Genomic DNA, 24,935 nt, shown 5'->3' with positions numbered 1-24,935 from the left:
ACTACGAAGAGTGGTTCAGAAGCTCCTGGTTGCATTTCCAACATCATATTTGGTGGAACGTGGTTTTAGTGTGGTCTGCCTACTTCTCTCCAAGCAAAGAAATTGACTCCAGATTACTAAACGTGGTGATTTAAGACTCATGTTAAGTGACTTTAAACCAGACATTGGGAAACTGGTATCACTTCATAACGTCAATAATTTACAGAAGAGTGAGGTACTCTACCCTAGTTACTAAATGAGATGTCAGATATTCTTGCTAAATGACTATCAAACTTTGAAAAGATGATATCACTGGATCAAGTTTAATTGAATACACTAAAAAAATGTAATTGGATTTTGAATAAATATTCAATTAATCGTTACTCTTTTGAATGTAATTATTATCTTCCTTAGTGGGTCGTTGAGAACTGCTATTCTGAATAATGATTTTTATAGTGTAGGGTAGGGGGCGCTGGGCATGAGTTTGTGGAACTAAGGGGGCGGTGACCTGAAAAAGTTTGGGAACCACTGCTGTAGACTTTCCAGAGGCCACATGTAGGTTTCTGCTTTATACAGAGTGCAAAACAAAAAGTCTTCTGGGGAACCTGCTCAAAGATGTGAAAGGTGAGGATTTTGGAAACAGGGCAAGCAGACAAATAAAAGAAGCCAGGGACAGCTGGAAAGGGGTTACTCCTCCATGCAGTGAGTTCACCATGCTCAAAGGACAAATGGGACCTCGTCGGCAGTGCATCAAGAAAAGATCGAGTAATAGAAAGGGGGAGGTCATGGAAAGAGGCAACCTTCCAAGTACTTGGAGAGTGCTATCATATCTCCCCTTACGTTTAAGGATAAAACTTCAAAGCAAGCTTTTAGTGGAGCCACATTGGTTTCTTCTGTTGTCTTCTATCTTTTTTCCTCGTTGGAATTGCTTGTAATTGCGCCTTTAAATTTTCCTTTTTTAAAAAACTGTCACCCACTCGTCACAGGGCCATGCCGCCTTCCTTCGGGTTGGCTTTTCAGCGGCCACGATTAAGTCTTTAAGGGTATCCGGCTTCAGTGTGTCTTGCTTTAGCCTGATTTTTATTTGATCGATTTAACATTGGTCAATAGTCCTACAAATGTAATTAAATCAAGTTGTGGCCTGCTTTAATTAGGAGGCTACGAAGAAATCCATATGGGAGATAACAGGCAGATGCTGCTTTGAGGCTGGAGGCTGAACAAGATCACCCCTGGGTCTGTTCCACAAAGAGATGAGAAAAGGAGTGGCAATTGCAGCATGGTGAGACACGCCTGGAGCGCACGGCACTGAGATGGACGGCGGCATAAAGAGGTCAACAAAAGTTTCTCATCTTCTAGCTTTGGAGCTCTGGAGCCCAAAACATGTCCGGTACCTGAGGCGGAGTATCTAAATGCCCACCCCAAATACGCAAACACACTCCCCATAGAAACACACACCAATTAAGAGGGGTCACAAGACATCCGGACATTCTCTTGCACAAGCCTCACTGGCAAAGGCCCATTGCTTTTTGGCATGTGGCCAGTGGTGGGAACACTGTGAGCCTGACACTTCTTGTTGGGGGGCGGGGGGAGGGCAGGAATACATGATTTGGTGGATTGATGCTGCCTTTAAGGTGCAGTTGCTTTTGGTGTCCTGCACACCAATTTTCCGAGGCATCCAACGGCAGAAAACGGACACCCTTCCAATGAGCACAGAGCACACTGTGCCCCACCCGTCCTTTTGAGCCACATGTCACAATGTGGGATCATAGAATCATAGAATAGTAGACCTGGAAGGGGCCTACAAGGCCATCGAGTCCAACCCCCTGCTCAATGCAGGAATCCACCCTAAAGCATCCCTGACAGAGGGTTGTCCAGCTGCCTCTTGAAGGCCTCTAGTGTGGGAGAGCCCACCACCTCCCTAGGGAACTGATTCCATTGTCGTACTGCTCTAACAGTCAGGAAATTTTTCCTGATGTCCAGCTGGAATCTGGCTTCCTTTAACTTGAGCCCGTTATTCCGTGTCCTGCACTCCGGGAGGATCGAGAAGAGATCCTGGCCCTCCTCTGTGTGACAACCTTTGAAGAGTGCTATCATGTCTCCCCTCCATCTTCTCTTCCCCAGGCTAAACATGCCCAGTTCTTTCAGTCTCTCTTCAGAGGGCTTTGTTTCCAGACCCCTGATCACCCTGGATGCCCTCCTCTGAACACGCTCCAGCTTGTCTGCATCCTTCTTGAATTGTGGAGCCCAGAACTGGACGCAATACTCTCGATGAGGCCTAACCAGGGCCGAATAGAGAGGAACCAGTACCTCATGTGATTTGGAAGCTATACTTCTATTAACGCAGCCCAAAATAGCATTTGCCTTTCTTGCAGCCATATCACACTGTTGGCTCGTGTGTGTGTGTGTGTGTGTATGCAAATTTACCACCCTCTCCAAAGGACAGATTTTTCCACAGTGAAGCCCTCCGAGTTCCGCATCTAGTATTAAAACAACCGGTACCACACAGTAGCCTGATCTAGAACAACAAGGCCATGCTGCGTTTTCTCCCAGTCTGTTCGGCTGTTTCCCTCAATAACTACGGTGCCCTAAGAGGCCGGTCGTGGGAGCTGCTTTTTCAGAGGCTCAACTCAAGGCATGGCTACAAAACATTTACAGGGAGACGAAGCTGATCATGGTATTCCCTGGAAAAATGGTGATGCCGCACTGGGAAGGAGGGTTCTGATTCCGGAAGAAAGACCCACGTGGTTCCAAGCTTTTAGATGTTATGGCTGCACTACAGGCGGAAGCCACAGAAAAAGGACTCCCAGGGTGGTGGTGGTGGGGCTGCAAAGTGCACCTTCGTTGTGCTTCTCACTGGGGAAAAACCCGCAAAAATTAAACAGCTTTGCACTGGTTTAATGGCTCTGTTTCAAGTTCGCTCTGATGACAATTTTGGCAGGCTGAGCAACTGCTGAAACATAAAGCCATGAAGATGCACTTTGGGTCCAAACTACTGGCAGCCCACAGGGACAGGACAAAGGATTTGGAGCCAAAAGCAGTTCTCAGCTGCGGCATGACCACTGAGTGGCAAGTTATTGGTTTTGGTTGCAGCTCCTCATCCGTAAAATGGAAATAACCGCAAAAAGCCATCCGGAGGCAGCCTTGAGGACTGTTGGCGAGACTGACGTGCAAGATTAAAACGAATCTCATTCATTCGCACTCGGACTATCGACAGTTTTGAGCCATGATGGCTAAACAGAGCCTCCAGGTACAGAGGCAGTATGCCATTAAATACTAAATGCTTGGGACAAACAACAAGGACAGGCATGGCCTGACGTTTCGCTGCTGCTGGAAAGACAATGCCGGACAGAGGAGGGCCAGGATCTCTTCTCGATCCTCCCAGAGTGCAGGACACGGAATAACGGGCTCAAGTTAAAGGAAGCCAGATTCCAGCTGGACATCAGGAAAAACTTCCTGACTGTTCGAGCAGTACGACAATGGAACCAGTGACCAAGGGAGGTGGTGGGCTCTCCCACACGAGAGGCCTTCAAGAGGCAGCTGGACAACCCTCTGTCAGGGATGCTTTAGGGTGGATTCCTGCATTGAGCAGGGGGTTGGACACGATGGCCTTGTAGACCCCTTCCAACCCTGCTATTCTATGATTCTATACAGCAAAGCACTCGATCTATCCAGAGGTCCTAGATCCAGAAAAGGGCAACTGGAGCATCTCCCCTTTGAGGGAAGGTTACAACAGCTGGGATTGTTCAGCTTGAAAAAAAGGAGGCTAAGGGAAGACACGATGGAGGTGTACAAAATGATGCATGGTGTGGAGAATGTGCATAGGGAGACATTTTTCTCCCGCTCTCATAATACTAGAACCCAATGGGGTCCTCCCATGAAGCGGATGGGTGGGAGATCCAGGACAAATAAAAGGAAGGACTTCTTCACACAGCGCAGAGTTAAACTATACAATTTGCTACCAAGACATGGTGATGGCCTCCAATTTGGATGGCTTTAAAAGGGGGGTTGGATAAATTCTTGGAGGAGAAGTCTATCAATGGCTACTAGTTATGATGGCTATGTGCTACTTCCAGTATCAGAGGCAGAAAGCCTATATACACCAGTTGCTGGGGAACATGGGTGGGTGGGTGCTGTTGCACCATGTCCTGCTTTGTGGGTCCTTGGCCAACAGCTGGTTGACCACTGTGTGAACAGAGTGCTGGACTAGACAGACCATCGGTCTGATCCAGCAGGGCTCTTCTTATGTTCTTACCAGCCTTCGTCACCTGGTGGGAATTGCAGTCCAACAGATCTGCAGAGCACCAGGCTAGGGAAGGCAGTCCGCTACAAATTTATTTATGTATTTATTTATTACATGTATTGCATCCAGTTCTGGGCTCCACAATTCAAGAAGGATGCAGACAAACTGGAGCGTGTTCAGAGGAGGGCAACCAGGATGATCAGGGGTCTGGAAACAAAGCCCTATGAAGAGAGACTGAAAGAACTGGGCATGTTGAGCCTGGAGAAGAGCAGATTGAGGGGAGACATGATAGCACTCTTCAAATACTGGAAAGGCTGTCACACAGAGGAGGGCCAGGATCTCTTCTCGATCCTCCCAGAGTGCAGGACACGGAATAACCAGCTCAAGTTAAAGGAAGCCAGATTCCGGCTGGATATCAGGAAAAACTTCCTGACTGTTAGAGCAGTACAACAATGGAATCATTGACCTAGGCAGGTTGTGGGCTCTCCCACACTAGAGGCCTTCAAGAGGCAGCTGGACAATCATCTGTCAGGGATGCTTTGGGGTGGATTCCTGCATTGAGCAGGGGGTTGGACTCGATGGCCTTGTAGGCCCCTTCCAACTCTGCTATTCTATGATTCTATGATTCTATGATTCTATATACCGCCCCACAGCCAAAGCTCTCTGGGCAGTTTGCAAAAGTTAAAAACAGTGAACATTAAAAACAAATATACAAAAATTTAAAAGCACGAAAACAACAATATTGTTTAAAACAACTATTCTGGGGTCAGTTAAAAAAAAACCTCAAATGGCTCAACGCAACTTCCAGTGATGCCGGCTGGGAGATTCTAGGAGCTATAGTCCAACAGTTATAGCTTGGGGAATGTTGTCTTCTACCAACGGCTCAACAGCAACCCAATACTGCTTTTGCCAAGACGCAGGCATTTAATCCTTCTATCTCGTTCACTTGCAAAACCCAGCGAAATTATGACTTCATCAAGAGAGCTTTTCTTCTCGTCTCTGGCAAACCGGGGCGAGAGGGGGGGAGATTAAGAGTGCTTGAAAAGCAGCATTCACGGCGCGGCACTGGCTCAAAACCGTCGGGCCACTTTTGTGGGATGGCGGAGTGCTGAAAAATTAACTGCCTGGCCCCTTCCGTTGCCGCGTTTATGGCTGCCTTGGCAGGCGAACGCCAGGCCGCTGCCACAGCCGCAAACTCCATGTCCTGCCAACTGTATATTACTAGCCTTGGAAGCGCTCCAGCCCCGGGAAACCATTCGAAGAGCATTTGCTGAATGCTTTTAAGCAACAGCCGCCCGGCATGCAAAGCAGAGGACGGGGAGCCGGCCTCAGCGGATGTATGGGCTGGCGGGCAGGCAGGGCCAGGGGGCAGAAGGCCTGCTCTGTTCTCTCCGGCCCCTTCCACTCTCCTGGGGGGAGAGAAACAAGCAGGGGAGGAAGCACTGGCCTCCCCCACATCTTCAGGAGAGGCAAGCTCCGGAATCAGTCGACAGGAACAATTGCTCCGAGCTAACACTTGGCGCGGGGAGGCCTAACTGTGGACGGTTTCCATTCATTGCTTGCCTCCACCTGCCGTTCCGCTACTTTGCTGTTTGCAGAGAGCGCCAATTAGTGCTCCGTGCCAGGGCGCCTCTTCCACTTCGAATCTCGCTGGTGGAATTTAAAGGGGTGGCTTTTGGGGTCTGTCACCTTTGGGTTATTTCCAGACCCCTGATCAACCTGGTTGCCCTCCTCTGAACACGCTCCAGCTTGTCTGCATCCTTCTTGAATTGTGGAGCCCAGAACTGGACGCAAAATCCTTCGCAGAATTTGGATTTTTTTTAAAAAAAATCTCTCCCCCACACCCAGATTATGCTCCGCCGCCCTAAAAACAGGAAGGTCCAACTGTGCCACAGAATCTAGATATAACCTATTTCTTCGATTCTAAGACACACTTTTTTCCCCATATAAACTTCTCTAAAAATGGGGTGCGTCTTAGAATCACGGGTGTGTCTTAGGGTTTTTTTGTTGGTGGTGGTGGTACTGAAATTAGTGTGCGTCTTACAATTGATGGCATCTTACAATCGAGGAAATACGGTAGCTACATCTCTCTCTGAAAGAGATGAACAGCACCAACGGCAAAAGGAAATGTTGTCTTTGCATCGGGACACTTCGCTCAGGCAGAGTTTTGTTTGTTTATTCATTATATTTCTATACCACCTAGCAGCCGAAGCTCTCTGGGTGGTTCACAAAAACCAAAACCCCAAAATAATATCGTAACGTGCCGGATAAAAAATAAGAGCTTAAAACTGCAGTATAGAAGGGCAAGCATTTTATACTGCAGTTTAAAAACCTAGCAGCAGTGCGGAGATTTTAAAATGCAAAGGCAGATTTAAAACATCAGAGCTAAAAAGAAAAAAGCTGGAATGCTAAAATGCTAAAAACGCCTGCGGAAAATAAAAAGGTCTTGTCGTGGCGCAGGCAAGAGCGCAAGGTAGGTCTGGGAAGGTGCTCACCTGTAATATCAATTCCAGAAATATTCATTTCCAGGGCAGCACCTTTCCCGGTCTTTCCTGCAAACTCTCTGTGTGACAAGCGGACCATTCTTGGCCCTGTCATGACAGATATGCATGGGAGGGGTGGAAGTTCAGGTTCACAGCCATGCTGAATTCCTGCTAGGGCCCTTTATCATAGAATCATAGAATAGCAGAGTTGGAAGGGGCCTACAAGGCCATTGAGTCCAACCCCCTGCTCAATGCAGGAATCCACCCTAAAGCATCCCTGACAGATGGTTGTCCAGCTGCCTCTTGAAGGCCTCGAGTGTGGCATTCGTGACATTGCAGAGCCTGAAAGCCACATGGGACTCCTGGGGTTTGCGTTACTCCATGCTCCTACAGCAGGGAAGCTATAGCAGGTCCTTCAACAGTGGTGGGCCCTGAAGAACCAATGAATAGGGACCATGAGGTTGGAGGTGGCTGCTAAGCAATCGTCCAGGCCAAGAGAGTATTGGGCACCAGAAGGTGAATCATAGAATCACAGAATAGCAGAGTTGGAAGGGGCCCACAAGGCCATCAAGTTAAACCCCCTGCTCAATGCAGGAATTCACCCTAAAGCATCCCTGACAGATGGTTGTCCAGCTGCCTCTTGAAGGCCTCTAGTGTGGGAGAGCCCACAGCCTCCCTAGGTCACTGATTCCATTGTCGTACTGCTCCAACAGTCAGGAAGTTTTTCCTGATGTCCAGCTGGAATCTGGCTTCCTTTAACTTGAGCCCGTTATTCCGTGTCCTGCACTCTGGGAGGATCGAGAAGAGATCCTGGCCCTCCTCTGTGTGACAACCTTTTAAGTATTTGAAGAGTGCTATCATGTCTCCCCTCAATCTTCTCTTCTCCAGGCTAAACATGCCCAGTTCTTTCAGTCTCTCCTCATAGGGCTTTGTTTCCAGACCCCTGATCATCCTGGTTGCCCTCCTCTGAACACGCTCCAGCTTGTCTGCCTCCTTCTTGAATTGTGGAGCACAGAACTGGACGCAATACTCTAGATGAGGCCTAACCAGGGCCGAATAGAGAGGAACCAGTACCTCATGCAATTTGGAAGCTATACTTCTATTAATGAAGGCACAGGCCGCGTCTCAGAAGCGAAGCATGCGCCTCAAGGCCCCCAACAACCAGGCTCTGCAAGGTCTACTCAAGAGCAATGGCCTCCCCAGAGGTAGGGAGGCTGCACATGGGTGTGGCTGGGAGACCTGATTATATAAGCTCTCAGTGGAGCCCTGCTGTTGGCAAGATCATCACCTTTATTTCACTCCCTGTACTTTGAAAACTTGACCTTGCTTCTTTTTGGACGCTGATCCCCGATAAGACCCTGCTTTTGAACTGCTCTTTTGCTGCACCAGTGAAATGTCGCACTGACGTTTTGCCTGCCTGCTAATATTGCCACATGGATGGGGCCCAGGGCTGAGCTCAACCCAGCCCGAGCAAGACATAGGCCGTTGCTAGACAAGGCCTTAGAGCGGTGTGAGGCCCGGTCTCCCTTCTGTGCATCCAGATGACGCACAGGGGATTCCGGGGTCAGGCCGGGCTAAGACCTCGCTTGAACCGGGATAAGCAAATTCGCTTATGGCCTGGCTTTTCCGCAGCCCCGGCCTAGCAGGGTCCGTGGCTTTTCCCGGCTTCTCGCTTACTCACGAGTAGCCGGGAGAAGCCACGCACTGGGCACAGCGCTCATACGAGCGTTGTGCCCATCGGGCCGGGGGTGTGTGTTAATCACGGAGGGGGGGAGATAGGGGCCGGGGGAAAGGCCGGACCTGGCAGGAGAGGGGGGGGAGAGAAGCACGGGCACGGGCATCGGGGGGGAAGAAGGACAGGGGACAAGGCTTCGGGGATGGGGGAAAGAAGGACGGGTGAGCGAGTGGGCATCGGGGAGGAGGGGGAAAGAAGGACGGGGGACAAGACATGGCAGACAGCGGGAGGACAGGCGAGCGAGCGGGTAGGGGGGCATCAGGCATTGTGTGTGAGGGGGGAATCAGGGGCGGGGGAGCGGGGACCCTATATTTATTTTTAAAAAGACTTACCTTGTCTGGCGGTGCGCTTCTGCACACATGGCCCTTTAAAGCTTAAAAAAAATGGCGGACGTGACGGGGCTTCCCCTTGCCCCGTCGCGTCTTGCGTGTGGAAAAGGGCGATGGCGCGTGCTAGTTGCAGCATGCCATCGCCCCGACTCCCAGCCGGATTATCAGGTAGGTCTAGCAAGGCCCATAATCATGTTCTGCCGGGGCCAGCACGGATTTTATAAATCTGAATCTTTGCGGCAAAGGCACAGGATCTACCATCCTGAGACTTTGGCTTTTATTTTTAAAAAATACTGCAAAAGTCTAGTTCTCTCTTAATGTTAAAAATAGCGCAGCAAGGAGTGGGGTAGCACCAGTTAAATGCCCAGGAATCAGGAGGACTAGGCGAGGATTCCTAACGGTCAGTATGCGGAGAAGAGATTTCAGCACACGGCTTCTTATCTATCCCCCACCCCAACACTAATGCTTACCTTACACCACTATCACCTTGCCCTCCTGCCGCCTCTGGAATAAACAGCCCTAGGCCTTAATCTTGCAGAAGGCAGCTGCTATAGAGTGCTGAGCTCCGATTCTCCTGTGTCCCCAGCAGGATCAGAGCTCAGCAAGAAGAACCCTGTGGTGTCAAGGCCGGGAAACGCAGAGATCAAACGTGTCCAGGAGTCTGCTTCCGTCAGAAATCAGTCCAATGCCCCTGGAAAATTACAAGCAGCACTTCCTGTTTTGCTTGTCCACAGAAGCTGGTACTAAGACGTAGACTGACTCCAAACAAGAACATAAGAAGAGCCCTGAGGCTGGATCAGACCAAGGGTCATAGAATCATAGAATAGCAGAGTTGGAAGAGGCCTACAAGGCCATCGAGTCCAACCCCCTGCTCAATGCAGGAATCCACCCTAAAGCATCCCTGACAGAGGATTGTCCAGCTGCCTCTTGAAGGCCTCTAGTGTGGGAGAGCCCACAACCTCCCTAGGTAACTGGTTCCATTGTCGTACTGCTCTAACAGTCAGGAAGTTTTTCCTGATGTCCAGCTGGAATCTGGCTTCCTGTCACTTGAGCCCATTATTCTGTGTCCTGCACTCTGGGAGGATCGAGAAGAGATCCTGGCCCTCCTCTGTTTGACAACCTTTGAAGTATTTGAAGAGTGCTATCATGTCTCCCCTCCATCTTCTCTTCTCCAGGCTAATCATGCCCAGTTCTTTCAGTCTCTCTTCATAGGGCTTTGTTTCCAGACCCCTGATCATCCTGGTTGCCCTCTTCTGAACACGCTCCAGCTTGTCTGCGTCCTTTTTGAATTGTGGAGCCCAGAACTGGACGCAATACTCTAGATGAGTTCACACAGTGGCCAACCAGCTGTCAACCAGAGACACACAAACAGGACACGGGTGCAACAGCATCCTCCCACCCATGTTCCCCAGCAACCAGTGCACATAGGCTTACTGCCTCTGATACAGGAAGTGACACATAGCCATTGGGACTAGTAGCCACTGATAGCCTTTTTCTCCAGTAATTGATCCAACCCCCTTTTAAAGCCATCCAAATTGGCCATCACTATAAGGACCTCAAACTGCACCCTGTTTTAACCCCTTTTCTCCCAGCTTTCACTACTCCTGAGTCAACATCCCACATTGCTGATCCTTCCCCAGTTTTATTTATCTATTTATTTATTACATTTATATACTGCCCCACAGCTGAAGCTCTCTGGGCGGTTTACAACGGTTAAAAACAATAAACATTAAAAAAAAAGTATACAAAATGTTAAAAACCATCAGAAACATATAGATAACAATATAAAAACAACGTTATCCATTTAAAAACAACAGTTCTGGGGGCCGTTAAAAACAAACTTAGCGTTGTTCAATGCTGTTAAATGCCTGGGAGAAGAGGAAAGTCTTGACCTGGCGCCGAAAAGATAACAATGTTGGCGCCAAGTGAGCCTCATCGGGGAGATCATTCCATAATTGGGGGGGGGGCACCACTGAAAAGGCCCTCTCCCTTGTTGCCATCCTCCGAGCTTCCCTCGAAGTAGGCACTCGGAGGAGGACCTTAGATGTTGAGCGCAGTGTACGGGTAGGTTCATGTCGGGAGAGGCGTTCCGTCAGGTATTGTGGTCATCAAGCCAGTTTTGGAACTCTCCGGTAAAGACTCCCATTGCAGAGAACACAAATGCTTGAAAAGGGGGGGGGGGGCGCAACCGTGGAAGCCACTCACACTTTCTCAAGGACAATGGTGAGTCTGTTTATCCTCTGTGGACTCCAGTTCAAAATACATTCACAAATCACATTTCCCCCGATATCTGGAGATGGAGATCACGAACGACCAGGAAAGGAAACCTAACTTGGCACCATTCATGGATTCTTTTTTTTTGGTGGTGGTGGTGGTGGTGGTGGGAACAGGATCGGTTTTGGAACAGAGAGACAAATTGGATACTCTGTGTAAAATGCAGAAGTTCAAAGAGCACTTCTGGACCAACAAGGTTGGCCTCAGATACTTCTCAGTCATGTCACGCGCAACAATCCGGAGATAAATGGACTGTAAGCCTCTGCGGCAGGGTCTTGCTATTTTATTGTTTTACTCTGTACAGCACCATGTACACTGATGGTACTATATAAATAAATAAATAAATAAATAAATAATAATAATAATAATATGAAGCAATGAGGTTTCCTCCCTCCCCCAAACAACGCTGGCCAGTAGAAGCAGATAAGCTGGTAATAGAGAGCAAAGCTCAAGGAATAGCACAGTGAAGTAGCACCGTCCTAGTTAATAATGTTCAGCCGTGCCGCGCTATGCCAAGAAGACTAATCACAACTGACGTGCCAATAAGTTGGAGACTTAAGCACTTACCTCCCATCAGATTCCATCCGTAATTTTCATGAAACCTGATGAATGCACACACCACTGAACAGATATTTCCAAATCAGCCACCCACCCAACCCAAAATGGCGTACGACATCTGGGTTCTGCAACAGCATTCCTAAAGTAACAGAAAGCTAGAGGTTGATGCAATTGACTTCTCCATATTTAGCCTAAAACGACGTGTCCTACTATTATTTTCCAGAAAGACCGAAACCGCCAAGACCCATAAACAGGCAGAGGGAAACATTTTACTGCAGACATTTTAACATGTGTGGAAGTAATATTCAGTTCTCAAAACCAGCATCGTGTGTTTGAGCAGAAGAAGCATGACGACCTCCAGATGTGCTGGACTACAAATCCCATAATTCTTGACCATTGCTATGCTGGCTGAGGCTAATTAGAGCTGCAGTCCTAAACATCTGGAGGGCGCAGTTTTGTGAAACGTGGAAGCTCTCATATCCTTACAGCAATAGAAGTTGAAATGCCTCCATTATCTGGTATCATTTATTTATTTATTTATTTATTTCATTTCTATACCACCCAATAGCCTAAGCTCTCTGGGCGTTTCACAAAAATTAAAACCATGAAGAGCATAATAAAACAATCAACAATTAAAAAAAAACAAATACAAAATACAATATAAAAAGCACGACCAGGATAAAACCACACAGCAAAAATTGATATAGGTTAAAATATGAGATTGATTAAAACAGCAGAGTTTAAATTTAAGTTAAATTAGGTGTTAAAATACTGAGAAAATAAAAATGTGGAGCGTGTTCAGAGGAGGGCAACCAGGATGATCAGGGGTCTGGAAACAAAGGCCTACGAAGAGAGACTGAAAGAACTGGGCATGTTTAGCCTGGAGAAGAGAAGATGGAGGGGAGACATGATAGCATTCTTCAAATACTTAAAAGGTTGTCACACGGGGGGGGGCAGGCGTTTCCCAATCCTCTGGTCTGGATTCTGCTGTTTGACCTGTGGACGGCTGGAATCATAGAATAGCAGAGTTGGAAGGGGCCTACAAGGCCATCGAGTCCAACCCCCTGCTCAGTGCAGGAATCCACCCTAAAGCATCCCTGACAGAGGGTTGTCCAGCTTGAAGGCCTCTAGTGTGGGAGAGCCCACCACCTCCCTAGGTCACTGGTTCCATTGTTGTACTGCTCTAACAGTCAGGACATTTTTCCTGATGTCCAGCTGGAATCTGGCTTCCTTTGACTTGAGCCCGTTATTCCATGTCCTGCACTCTGGGAGGATGGAGAAGAGATCCTGGCCCTCCTCTGTGGGACAACCTTTTAAGTATTTGAAGAGTGTTGTCATGTCTCCCCTCAATCTTCTCTTCTCCAGGCTAAACATGCCCAGTTCTTTCAGTCTCTCCTCCTAGGGCTTTGTTTCCAGACCCCTGATCATCCTGGCTGCCCTCCTCTGAACACGCTCCAGCTTGTCTGCTGGACAAGCTGGTAGGTGACATCGCACATGGTCTTGCCACTGGATGGGGATGCACATGGCCACTCTGGTTACCACCAACTCTATGAAGCCTTGTGTGGAATGAGGGGGTGAAACCAGCTGCACCAGAATGGCTAAGAGTATGGCCCTGTAATCCACAAATTCTCTCCTCAGTTGGGTATGCTGGCCGACCTTACAAGGCTGTTGTAATGGTTATTGTGACAGTGGTTGTAAAACACTTTGTATGCTATTGCGCTGATGTCATATCTTAGTGTTGCCTCTCACAGGCAGCTGGTTGGCCACTGTGTAAACAGAATGTTGGACTAAATGGACCCTTGGTCTGATCCAGCAGGGATCCTCTTGTGTTCTTATGCTGAATGCTATGTAGGTGAATAATAATAATAATAATAATAATAATAATAATAATAATAATAATAATATATTTATTTCTTACCCACCCCTCCCTTTGGATCAAGGCGGGGAACAACATTAAAACAGGAATCAATACATCTTAAAAATTAATTATTTAACATTGATCTGGATTGGCCTGCCGGAAAAGGCTAGACTTTAAAGCTGCCTTAAAATCACACAGAGAGTTAATTTTACAAATCTCCTCCGGCAGGCCGTTCTACAATCTGGGGGCGACAGAAGAAAAGGTCCTCTGGGAAACTGATGTCAGCCTAGTCTTGGCTGACTGACGTAAGTTCTCCCTAGAGGACCTGAGTGTGCGGGGCGGACTGTATGGGAGAAGGCGATCCCGCAGGTAACCTGGACCCACACCATTTAGGCTTTAAAGGTAATGACCAACACTTTGTACTAACAAATGTACAACATTTAATACTATTATTACTTGATCACTTAGATGGCTACAAACTGGACACAGGGTACAGAGTGGATGGTGCAGATTCAAGATCTGAACTGGACATTCCAGCCTTCCAAGTGTACTTCAAATCCTCCTGTGCAAAATTAGTTAACCGTCACTGGGGATGCGAAAATGAAAAATGCAGAAGTGCGGATGTGAGGAATGCTATTGCAGTCAACGTACCCCCCCGCCACCCCCAATAATATGAATAACTGCATTTTTAAAGATTTAAAATCACTGTTCAACTTTTAAATGTTTAATTCCAGGTTTTAATGTTTAACAATTACTTTGTGTAGAATGAAATCTGAATGGAACATACGAAGACGTCCATAAAAATCGTGGAGTTGGAAGGGTCCATTTAGGTCCTTGAGTCCATCCCCCTGCTCAGGGCAGAAATCCAGTTCAAAGCATGGTGGACAGATGGCTGCTCCGGTCCCTGTTTGAACACCTCCAGCGACAGAGAGCCCACCGCCTCGCTGGGCAGTGGGGGCTCCACTGTCTGACTACACTGTCATCTTCAGGGGTCCTTCTCCGTGAGCCCCTGCCAAGGAAGTGAGGCAGGTGGCAACCAGGAGGAGGGCCTTCTCTGCTGTGGCACCCCAGCTGTGGAATGAGCTCCCTAAGGAGGTTCGCTTGGCACCTACGTTATATGCCTTGAGACATATAATGTCTCACCAGGTGAAAACCTTTTTATTCTCCCAGCATTTCAACAGTCTATAAATAAATTTTAACTTGGTGTTTTACATTTGTAATTTTGCATTGCTGCTGTTTTTATCTGGTTGAGCTTTTATATTGTATTTTATAGTATGGTTTTATACTGTTGTTTTATACTTTGAATGTTTTTAATTTTTGTGAACCGCCCAGAGAGCTCAGCCTATTGGGCGGTATAGAAATGTAATGAATAAATAAATAAATACTCTGAGCACTGGGAAGTTTTTCAGGATGTTCACCCGAAATCTGTTTTCTCGTAACTTAAGCCTGTCGTTTTGTGTCCTAAAATCTTTAATTATCGAGGACAGGTTGTGGCCCTTTTCTGGCTGGCAACGCACCTACGTGTACGCTTACATGTGGTGCGAAAACTAGAGTGAAGAGACTAGTCTCTATGGCTGATTTAAACTCAGAGAGAAAGTTAAGCTGACAAATTAAGCTGGACAGGGATGCTTTAGGGTGGATTCCTGCATGGAGCAGGGGGTTGGACTCGATGGTCTTGTAGGCCCCTTCCAACTCTGCTATTCTATGATTCTATGACGGGAAGCCCGATTCCAGCTGAACATCAGGAAAACCTTCCTGACTGTTAGAGCAGTACGACAGTGGAACCAGTTCCCTAGGGAGGTTGTGGGGTCTCCCACACTAGAGGAATTCAAGAGGCAGCTGGACAAGCATCTGTCAGGGAAGCTTTAGGCTGGATTCCTGCATGGAGCAGGGGGTTGGACTCGATGGCCTTGTAGGCCACTTCCAACTCTACTATTCTATGGGCCTTGCTAGACCCAGCCAGATAAGCTGGCATGGAGGCGGGGCGACAGCGCGCTAACTTTAGCACGCGCCACCTTGGCTCCTAGACGCACGACGCGCAGGGACTACGGAAGCCCTGCAGCGTCGGCCATTTTTGTTGTTGTTGTTGTTGTTGTTAAAGGGGCCACAAGACTCTGGAGAAGGTAAGTGGGTTTTTTTTAATTAAGCCTCCCCATCCGCTCCTGATCCCCTCCCACGCCTCCTGCCCACTCTTTCCCCGCCCTCCCTCGCCGTCCCCGTCCCCTGTGTCGCCCTCCGCCATCCCTCGCCGTCCCCTGTGTCGCTCTCCACCATCCCTCGCCATCCCGTCGCCCTCCGCCATCCCTCGCCGTCCCGTCCTGCCCTCTGCCATTCCTCGCCATCCCGTGTCGTCCTCCGCCATCCCGTGTCACCCTCCGCCATCCCTCGCCGTCCCGTGTCGCCCTCCGCCATTCCTCACCATCCCCTGTGTCGCCCTCCGCCATCCCTCACCGTCCCCTGTGTCACCCTCCGCCATCCCTCGCCGTCCCCTGTGTTGCCCTCCGCCATCCCCCTCTCCTGCCGGTCCGCCCTCCCCCCCATGTCTCCCCCCCCAGGATCCCCCTGGCCCGATGGACACAGCGCTCATATGAGCGCTGTGCCCAGTCCGTGGCTTTTCCCAGCTACTCGCAAGTAAGCGAGTAGCCGCAAAAAGCCACAGACCTTGCTAGACGTTCCGCAGCCCCGGCCTGAGGCTGGGGCTGTGGAAAAGGTGCGCCATAAGCAACTTCGCTTATGGCGCGTTAGGGGAGGCTTCAGCGCGGCCTGACCCCGGATTCCCCTGTGCGTCATCTAGACACACAGCAGGGAAACCGGGCCTCACAGCGCGCTAAGGCCTCGTCTAGCAAGGCCCTATGATTCTATGAATCTCTCCCGGCAGGCCATTCCATAGTCTGGGAGTGATAGAAGAAAAAGTCCTCTGGGTAACAGTTGTCAGCCTTGTTTTTCTTGACTGGAGAAAACCCTTCCCAGAGGACCTGAGTGTGTGGGGCTGATTGTATGGGAGAAGACGATTCTTTGGTAGCCTTTGGCCAGTCACTATCTTTCAGACGAACCTACCTCCCAGGGTTGTTGTAAGGATAAAATGGCCAGGGAGGGAGGGAGAACTACATATGCAGCCTTGAGGAAATATGGGATATAAATATAATTAAATGAATGAACAAATAAAACAATCTCTTAAGAATTTTAAGACCCTCTGTCAAACACAAAGCCCGTTTTTCTATGTAAAAGGAAAAATGGAGGAAATTATTTGACTTCTGCAGAAAGCATTATAAATTATGAAAGAACAGGTTATATAATGTATTCATTATTGTGGCATATTATGAATATTCATCAGCCAGTGTGAACATTTAATTTCCATCTGATGGAGAAACACTTCTTTGGACCAGTAATTACAATTCTTGCTTCCAGAAAGTGGTGGGCATTTGTTCACAACCCAGCATACTCCTAACTCTGCTGTGGCTCATGGACCTGGTCTTCAAGTCAGTGAGTCAGGCTATAGAATCATAGAATCACAGAATAGCAGAGTTAGAAGAGGCCTATAAGGCCATCGAGTCCAACCCCCAGCATCCCTGACAGAGGGTTGTCCAGCTGCCTCTTGAAGGCCTCTAGTGTGGGAGAGCCCACAACCTCCCTAGGTAACTGATTCCATTGTCATACTGCTCTAACAGGAAGTTTTTCCTGATGTCCAGCCGGAATCTTGCTTTCTTTAACTTGAGCCCGTTCTTCCGTGTCCTGCACTCTGGGAGGATCGAGAAGAGATCCTGGCCCTCCTCTGGGTGACAACCTTTCAAGTATTTGAAGAGTGCTCTCATGTCTCCCCTCAATCTTCTCTTCTCCAGGCTCAACATGCCCAGTTCTTTCAGTCTCTCCTCTTAGGGCTTTGTTTCCAGACCCCTGATCATCCTGGTTGCCCTCCTCTGAATAAGAGGAGGGAAACCTCTTGTTCAAAGCTACTAGTCCAGATGGCCACTTCCAGTATTGGAAGCCAAATGCCTCTGAATACCAGGCTGCTATTGCACTCATGTCCTGCTTTGGGATTCCCACACAGGCATCTGGATGGCCACTGTGTGAACAATATTCTGGGTGAGACAGGCCTTTGGTGTGGTCCAGCCTGGCTCTTATGTTTTTATGGTCTTGCAGTCAAATAGAAATCCATTAATTTCACAATTGCCACGCTAGTCTCTAAGCAGATACAATAATCAAATGCAAAAACAAAAACAGGAGAGAGCGGAATAACCAAAGCTTCTGGCTACCAACCAACGTGTTTTATTGTTATAGCAACCAATTAGTGTGAACTCTTTTTTACCAATAGTGCTTTTAACAAAATAAATCTGATGATGAGGCGGAAGATGATTAGGATGGATCCTTGTTTGGGAAAAATATGAATTACCAAATTGGAAACATTATTTAAATCCAATGTTTTAAATTGGTCTTGTTCTGGGCAATTTAAACCACTGATTTAAATTGCTTTAATTTAAAGCAATCCACACTGTATGCATCTCCCTGTTACCAACTCAGCACTATTTGGATGAAGCTAAAATAAAATAAAAGCGAGGAAGGGACTGTTCGCATTAACATTACAGCATTTGGAGGACATTTCCCTAGCACTGGAGAAGAAAGGATGATTTAGTTACAGCTGAAAGATCCCTCAATAATTCTAAGCATCCAGACTTAAAGCGGAGGCAATTGACGACTGTTGTGCTCTAAACACAGAGCGGCATTTCACACACTACATCTCAACAGGCAAAAGAGGGCAATAAGCACCTCTGTCTAATACAAATGCTTGCTGCATCACACTTTAAGTTTACACGCCTAACGTTTGAAGCCTGCCCCTACGTGTGCCATGGGTGACGGGACTGAGAACTACTTTATCAAATGTAGCACCTTCCCCTCCTTCACTCCACGCAAAGGAATGTCTCCAACTATGCACCCAGGGCCAGTTGTTGGGGAACATGGGCGGGAGGGTGCTGTTGCACCGTGTCCTGCTTGTTCCTCCCTGGTCGACTGCTGCCTAGCCACTGTGGGAACAGAGTGCTGGACTAGACAGACCCTCGGTCTGATCGAGCAGGGCTCGTCTTCTGTTCTTAATAAGCCATGGTGCGTGCTTTTTGGAATGAAAAGCAGCTTTGGCAAGGGGCTGTTTTGAGCAGAGAAGCAGTCAGGGAGGGGAGGCGAGAGGATGCTTGACCGTTCTTGGTTGGCCAATTTCCCATTCCAAATCTACCCCTGCAAAGCAACTCCTCCCCCAGTTCTGCTGGATCCAGACATATGTTTGCAAGAGTAAACATGTATCTGAAATCGTATGGAGGGGGAAATAGGGGTTTCATGCGGGGAGGGGCAGCAGGGGAAGGGCTAAGCAATTCCTCCCTCCTGCCATTACTTAAAATAAATCCTCCCTGGAGCTGTTTTTCTTTTCAAAAAGCAGCCAGAGGGGCTTTATTACATGCATTTGCAGATAACGTGGAGTTTGTCCCTTAGACCAACGTTTCTCAAACTTCTTGAAATTGCCCACCCACTTCTAAACTCGCTCTGCCTTGTGGCTCGCCAAACCCACCTCTCATGCGCTGTCCCACAAGTCACCAAGTAGAGATTCACACAGTGCAGTCGCCATGTGAGCATCAGTGGGTGGGGATACTAATTCAACAAAGGCATTAGAAAGGGTCTAGATGAGAAAATCCCAGATCCCCTTCCTAACCCTAGTGTGGTGTAGTGGCTAAGGCGTTGGACTGGAAGTCGGGAGATCCGGGTTCTAGTCCCCGCTCGGCCATGGAAACCCACTGGATGACTTTGGGCCAGTTGCAGACTCTCAGCCCAGCCTACCTCACAGGGTTGTTGTTCTGAGGATAAAACGGAGAGGAGGAGGAGGATTATGTACACCGCCTTGGGTTCCTTGGAAGGAAAAAAGGCGGGGTATAAATGTAATATATAAATAAATAACCCCCACACAGGGGAATTATCGTCGGAACTAGGAAGCAGCTCTCACTGAACTCCCCCTTTAAAAATCAGGTTGGGATTATGGAGCAGTGAAGGTTCCTGTTAATCCACTGGTCTACTGTGGATCAGTAAGAAGATCTCATGCTGCAGGAGGCTTGCAATCCACTTATGTCTTGGCTGGTGGTGGGAGGAAGGCACCCAAGTGCCGTAGCGTCCTATCCTTTCCCTGGACTTCGCACAGCCGCTCTGGTTGTCCTGGGCCCTCTCTTTGGGCCATTTGCTCCATTTATGAACCACTGCCTGGAATTTTACCTGCACCTGCACCAGGAAGCGACAACAGAAGACCAACATAAGGTTTGCAGGCTTACCTTGCTCAAGTCTCTTCATCTGCTGAATCTGATCGACGGTTTTCTTCAGAATCTTGCATTTGTCAGGTTTGACGCTCAGGCTGTCAATCTCCCCGATATTGGCCGAGAGCAGCTCTGCCAGCTCCTCTAAGTATTTGTTCTCTTGCTCCCTGCGCCGTTTCTCATTGCTGTTATAGAAGACCAAGCCTCAGTTACTGAACTTCTCTATAATCAAAGTCTATGCATGCCCCATGCCAGAAACCCACACCGAGGATCGCCCCAAAGCAAGGCCATAGCTAGACCTAAGGTTCATCCCTGGACGGTCCAGGGGTTGAACCTGTTCAATCAAAGGCCATAGCTAGACCTAAGGTTCATCCCTGGACGGTCCAGGGGTCGAACCTGTTCATCAAAGGCCATAGCTAGACCTAAGGTTTATCCCTGGATGGTCCAGGGGTCGAACTTGTTCATCAAAGGCCATAGCTAGACCTAAGGTTTATCCCTGGATGGTCCAGGAGTCAAACCTTTTCATCTAGGTGACACACAGGGGATCCAGTGCTCAGGCAGGGGCGAACCCTGGATGATCCCAGGATAAACCTTAGGTCTAGCTGTGGCCCAAGTATCTGAGTTTCCTGAATGATTTTGGGTGCTTGGTGAACATACTCTGAGCAGCGACATCTGTTGCAACCCAGTCCGTTCAAACATTAAACGGGTCTGGGGGTGATGTGAATAGGTATGGTGTGATTAGGTACGCCCTGAGCACGAGCATGTGTCCGCCAAAAACTTTTGCAAACTTGCGCTCGCCCTCGTCTCATTCCTGATTCCCAGTTCGATTTTTGCAAATTTCCTCAGGAGTAGACTGAATCAGCCTCATTTCAGTCTATGCAGGGAATATGCACAGATTTGGAGAGGTTTGCGCAGATCTCTCATTTGATCGCTTCTTGCTATGCGCAATTTTCCTATTGCGCAAAGCAAGCAGCAATTGCAAACACGAATGGGAATCGAGCCCAAGACGAGCGGTGAGATGACCGTTCAGAGAATCCTAGAGATCTCAAACATCGATAGGAAGCCCATCCCTAAGTGTCGGTTCCAGTTACCAGTTCTTCAAGATTATCTGGTCCAAACCCCTCCATAGCATATCTTTGTTCCATTATAGACACCAGCAAAATAACTTGACCACTTGATGTTTTTCTGGATTAGTTATAATCTGTGGTACATATACATCATCAGCTAGCAATAAAATCTCTCTCTATAAAACGCTTAGGTATGTTTCCGTAAAGGCTTCAGCTGATACAGGTCGCTAAGCCCCTCGCCCGACTCCTCCGGGCTTTCCAAGCTAATCCTAACCCCCTTTCCTACCCAAATCCTACCCAAATTTGCAGATGACACAAAATTGGGTGGGATAGCTAATACCCTGGAAGAGAGAAACAAACTTCAAAGTGATCTTGATAGGCTGGAGTGCTGGGCTGAAAACAACAGAATGACATTTAATAGGGATAAATGCCAAGTTCTACATTTAGGAAATAGAAACCAAAGGCACAGTTACAAGATGGGGGATACAAACGAGAAGGATCTTGGAATTGTTGTAGATCGCAAACTGAATATGAACCAACGGTGCGATACGGCTGCAAGAAAGGCAAATGCTATTTTGGGCTGTATTAATAGAAGTATAGCTTCCAAATCACGTGAGGTACTGGTTCCTCTCTATTCGGCCCTGGTTAGGCCTCATCTAGGGCGTTACTAGACGAGGCTCTAGCGCGCGTTACCTTCCGCAGTCACGTCGAGGCTTCCAGATGACGTTCACGAGGATCCGCCGTTATCCCGCGGTGAAGCCTCTTTCTCCCGACTTTAAAAAAGTGAGTTTTAGGACGCCTTTTCCTGCTGTCCCGCGGTAATTCGGAGTACGTGTGGGAGGATGTGAGGTCACTGCGGTCCGCACTGGGCAGGAAAAGGCGTGCTAAGGGGGAGTGGTCAGCGGCTTCGGTCAAGCCGCCTCCGCCATTTGCGCGCAGTCCGGCAGCTGGGGCAGCGCGGCGGAGCGGCTTTTTTTTTTTATTTCCCCAGTGACAGTTTGCGCAGGACCGGAGGACCGGAAAAGTGGCTGGTGACTCCTTGCGGTGGGCAGCTACCGTGGCCGCATAATGGCGGTGCTGTACGCTGCCTGTTAGTGTGGGTACCAGGCTGGCAGAGGGCAGAGCTGTTTGTGGGCTGCTGCCATGGCTACGGCCAGATGTGGGTTGGCTCCTTGGGATGGGGCACAGGGCACAGAGGCGGTCATCGCCGCCGACACCTCAGAGGCATGATGGGAGATGTAGGCACAGAGTGGCCATGCAGACGATTGACCTCGGGTCATATGACACCCGCCACGACCCCCATCAGGAAGTGAGCGCATCAATGTTGACCCTCAACAGCACCAGCAGCACTTCGGCTGGCACTGGCACTGCCGCCGCTGCCGCCGCCAGGGCCGGCGGCGGCATCGCTGACGGCTGCGCAAGTTTGCGGTCTTTCGGACGTGCGCAAACCGTGCAGCGAGCGAAAAAAAAAGCCGCGGCAATCAGGCCGGTGTGGCTGCGCAACCGTTCTCGCGGCGGCAGCAGCACAACCGGCGCAAACTTCCGCCACAAATCGAAGGCAGGTGTGGATGATGAGGCGTCACGGCTGAACGGGAAAAGCCGCTTTCACCGCTCCTCAACGACGGAACACCCGGTACGTCTAGCAACGCCCCTAGAGTACTGCATCCAGTTCTGGGCTCCACAATTCAAGAAGGACACAGACAAGCTGCAGCGTGTTCAGAGGAGGGCAACCAGGATGATCAGGGGTCTGGAAACAAAGCCCCATGAAGAGAGACTGAAAGAATTGGGCATGTTTAGCCTGGAGAAGAGAAGATTGAGGGGAGACATGATAGCACTCTTCAAATACTTGAAAGGTTGTCACACAGAGGAGAGCCAGGATCTCTTCTCGATCCTCCCAGAGTGCAGGACACGGAATAACGGGCTCAAGTTAAAGGAAGCCAGATTCCAGCTGGACATCAGGAAAAACTTCCTGACTGTTAGAGCAGTACGACAATGGAATCAGTTACCTAGGGAGGTTGTGGGCTCTCCCACACTAGAGGCCTTCAAGAGGCAGCTGGACAAGCATCTGTCAGGGATGCTTTAGGGTGGATTCCTGCATTGAGCAGGGGCCTTGTAGGCCTTGTAGGCCCCTTCCAACTCTGCTATTCTATGATTCTGCCTCTTCGCTCCCCACCCCCACAAAGGGGGCAGCACCACGGTCCGGAGCATGAGTGAGGCACAGCTGGGGCCCTTGGTGGCCAGGTGCCTGCTGCAAAGCCCCGGCCCCGGCCTAATCTCATGTGAACTGGGCGGGTGGCCCAAGGCTGACAGGAACCCCGGGGAGAGGGGGACACCTGCTCCCCCTCCCCCCGACCTCCCTGCCCCCCAGGTCTTCCAGACGCACCATATCGGCAGCCTCCAAGCAACCCGCGCCCCTGCGATGATATTTAATTAATAAACTTTAAGATATGCTACAATGGCGTATGTTCTGCCAGGTACAGCTAGTGTATTAATAAAAGGGTTACAACAGATTTCTATGAATCTACTTGCAGCAGTACAATTCTCCAGCTGCTGCATGTGTGAGTGTGTTCAATGGGAGTTTGGTCAGCTAGCCCATTACATACAGCATGAAAAAAAGAAACTTCAGAATGATCACAGGTGCGTATATTCTGTTCTTGAAAGTTTGCTTTCCATGCTCATTATTAGCAGATGTCAAGATGATGTAGACTTTCTATTATTACATGTTCTGATTAGCAGATCATCTTTGCACCACAGATGTTGTGTATTTTCACATTTATTATTGCTTGTATTATCTTACCAAGTATTTATAATGCATCCATTATCACATCCTGTATTTTTTTGTGCTTGAGATTTTACTGGGACTTTGCTATGTCAGTCTTGAGGTGTAGCGCTTTTTGACGTTTGCACAGAAATATGCAAGAGAATCCCTCTCACTGGTCTGGACTCCTAACTTCTCTCCTATTTTGCACACGCCCTGCCCCCCACCCCGCCCATCCATATGACTATTAATGCAGAACAGCCACTCAACTGATCAAGTTCTAAGTATCTCCAACCGATCAAGTTTACAAGACCAGTAAAAGCAAAAAGGAACTGGTAAGACGCCAAAGGGGATAAATCGTGGCGGCAGCATGCCAAGAAACGGAGTTAATAAGCTAAAAGGCAAAATGTGAATTAAAAAAGGAAGGAAGGAAGGAAGGAAGGAAGGAAGGAAGGAAGGAAGGAAGAAAGAAAGGAAGGAAGGCAATCATTTTGCTTGCAAAAGCCACTAAGGCAAACAACCCATAAAAAAATCTGATTTGCCATGAAATGTTGCGGACAAAGACGGAGCAGTTTCCATTCGGCTGCAACGACTCACTTCTGTACTTTGCACAACTCTCTTAGAGTGCTGTTCCAAACAATTTGTTTTTAACTGCAGTGATACCGAATTTCTTCGATTCTAAGACGCACTTCCCCCCCCCAAATAAACATCTCTAAAAATGGAGTGCATCTTAGAATCAATGGCGTCTTAGAATTGAAGCAATATGGTAGATGCAAAAAGACTCTATCCTATTAAAAACGTGTCTGAAACATCCATTCCAACTTTCTCTCTCTGGCTTTATTGCTTTTGGAAAGCTGAGCATGCAGGGTTTTTTGAGATCGCTTTGCAAGTGATTGGTTTTTTTTTGAGATTGCTTGGCAGCCTGATTGGGGCCTCCAGCGCACCCCGCGCAGCGCCGGGTGGCCCTCGTCAGCCACGCCCGGAAGACACGCGGCTCCAAGAGTCAGGAGGCTCACCCCCCCAAAGCACCAGGTGCCCCCCCAGCTGCCGCGCTGGGAAGTCGCCCAGCTGGGTTGTACCCAGCGGGCGCGCCCACCCGGCTGCGTCAGCTGGGAAGTGCGCGTCCCGAGTGGAGCCTAGAAGTAGTCCCCGCCCCCTGGTCTGCTGGAGGGCAGGACAAACTGCTAATACTCCTCACGCCTGCGGATGCTGGGCCAAAGTGGCCCGAAAAACCTGTGGCCAGAGGCCAAAGTAGAATCATAGAATTATAGAATAGCAGAGTTGGAAGGGGCCTACAAGGCCATTGAGTCCAACCCCCTGCTCAAAGCAGGAATCTACCCTAAAGCATCCCTGACAGGTGGTTGTCCAGC

General features: G+C 48.8%; 1 protein-coding gene across 1 annotated transcript in view; it reads right to left on the bottom strand.

Moving 5' to 3' along the window:
• NCOA1 (nuclear receptor coactivator 1) overlaps positions 1-24,935 on the bottom strand; it is a 270,616-nt gene that overhangs the window by 99,856 nt on the left and 145,825 nt on the right. The window contains 1 exon segment of the mRNA XM_063123721.1: positions 19,759-19,925. Within this exon segment, the coding sequence (XP_062979791.1) occupies positions 19,759-19,925 (167 nt within the window).

The sequence above is a fragment of the Elgaria multicarinata genome, chromosome 4 (assembly GCF_023053635.1).
Source record: "Elgaria multicarinata webbii isolate HBS135686 ecotype San Diego chromosome 4, rElgMul1.1.pri, whole genome shotgun sequence".
NCBI lineage: Eukaryota > Metazoa > Chordata > Lepidosauria > Squamata > Anguidae > Elgaria > Elgaria multicarinata.
The sequence above is the reverse complement of the archived record's forward strand: the minus strand, read 5'-3'. Positions and strand labels throughout refer to the sequence as shown.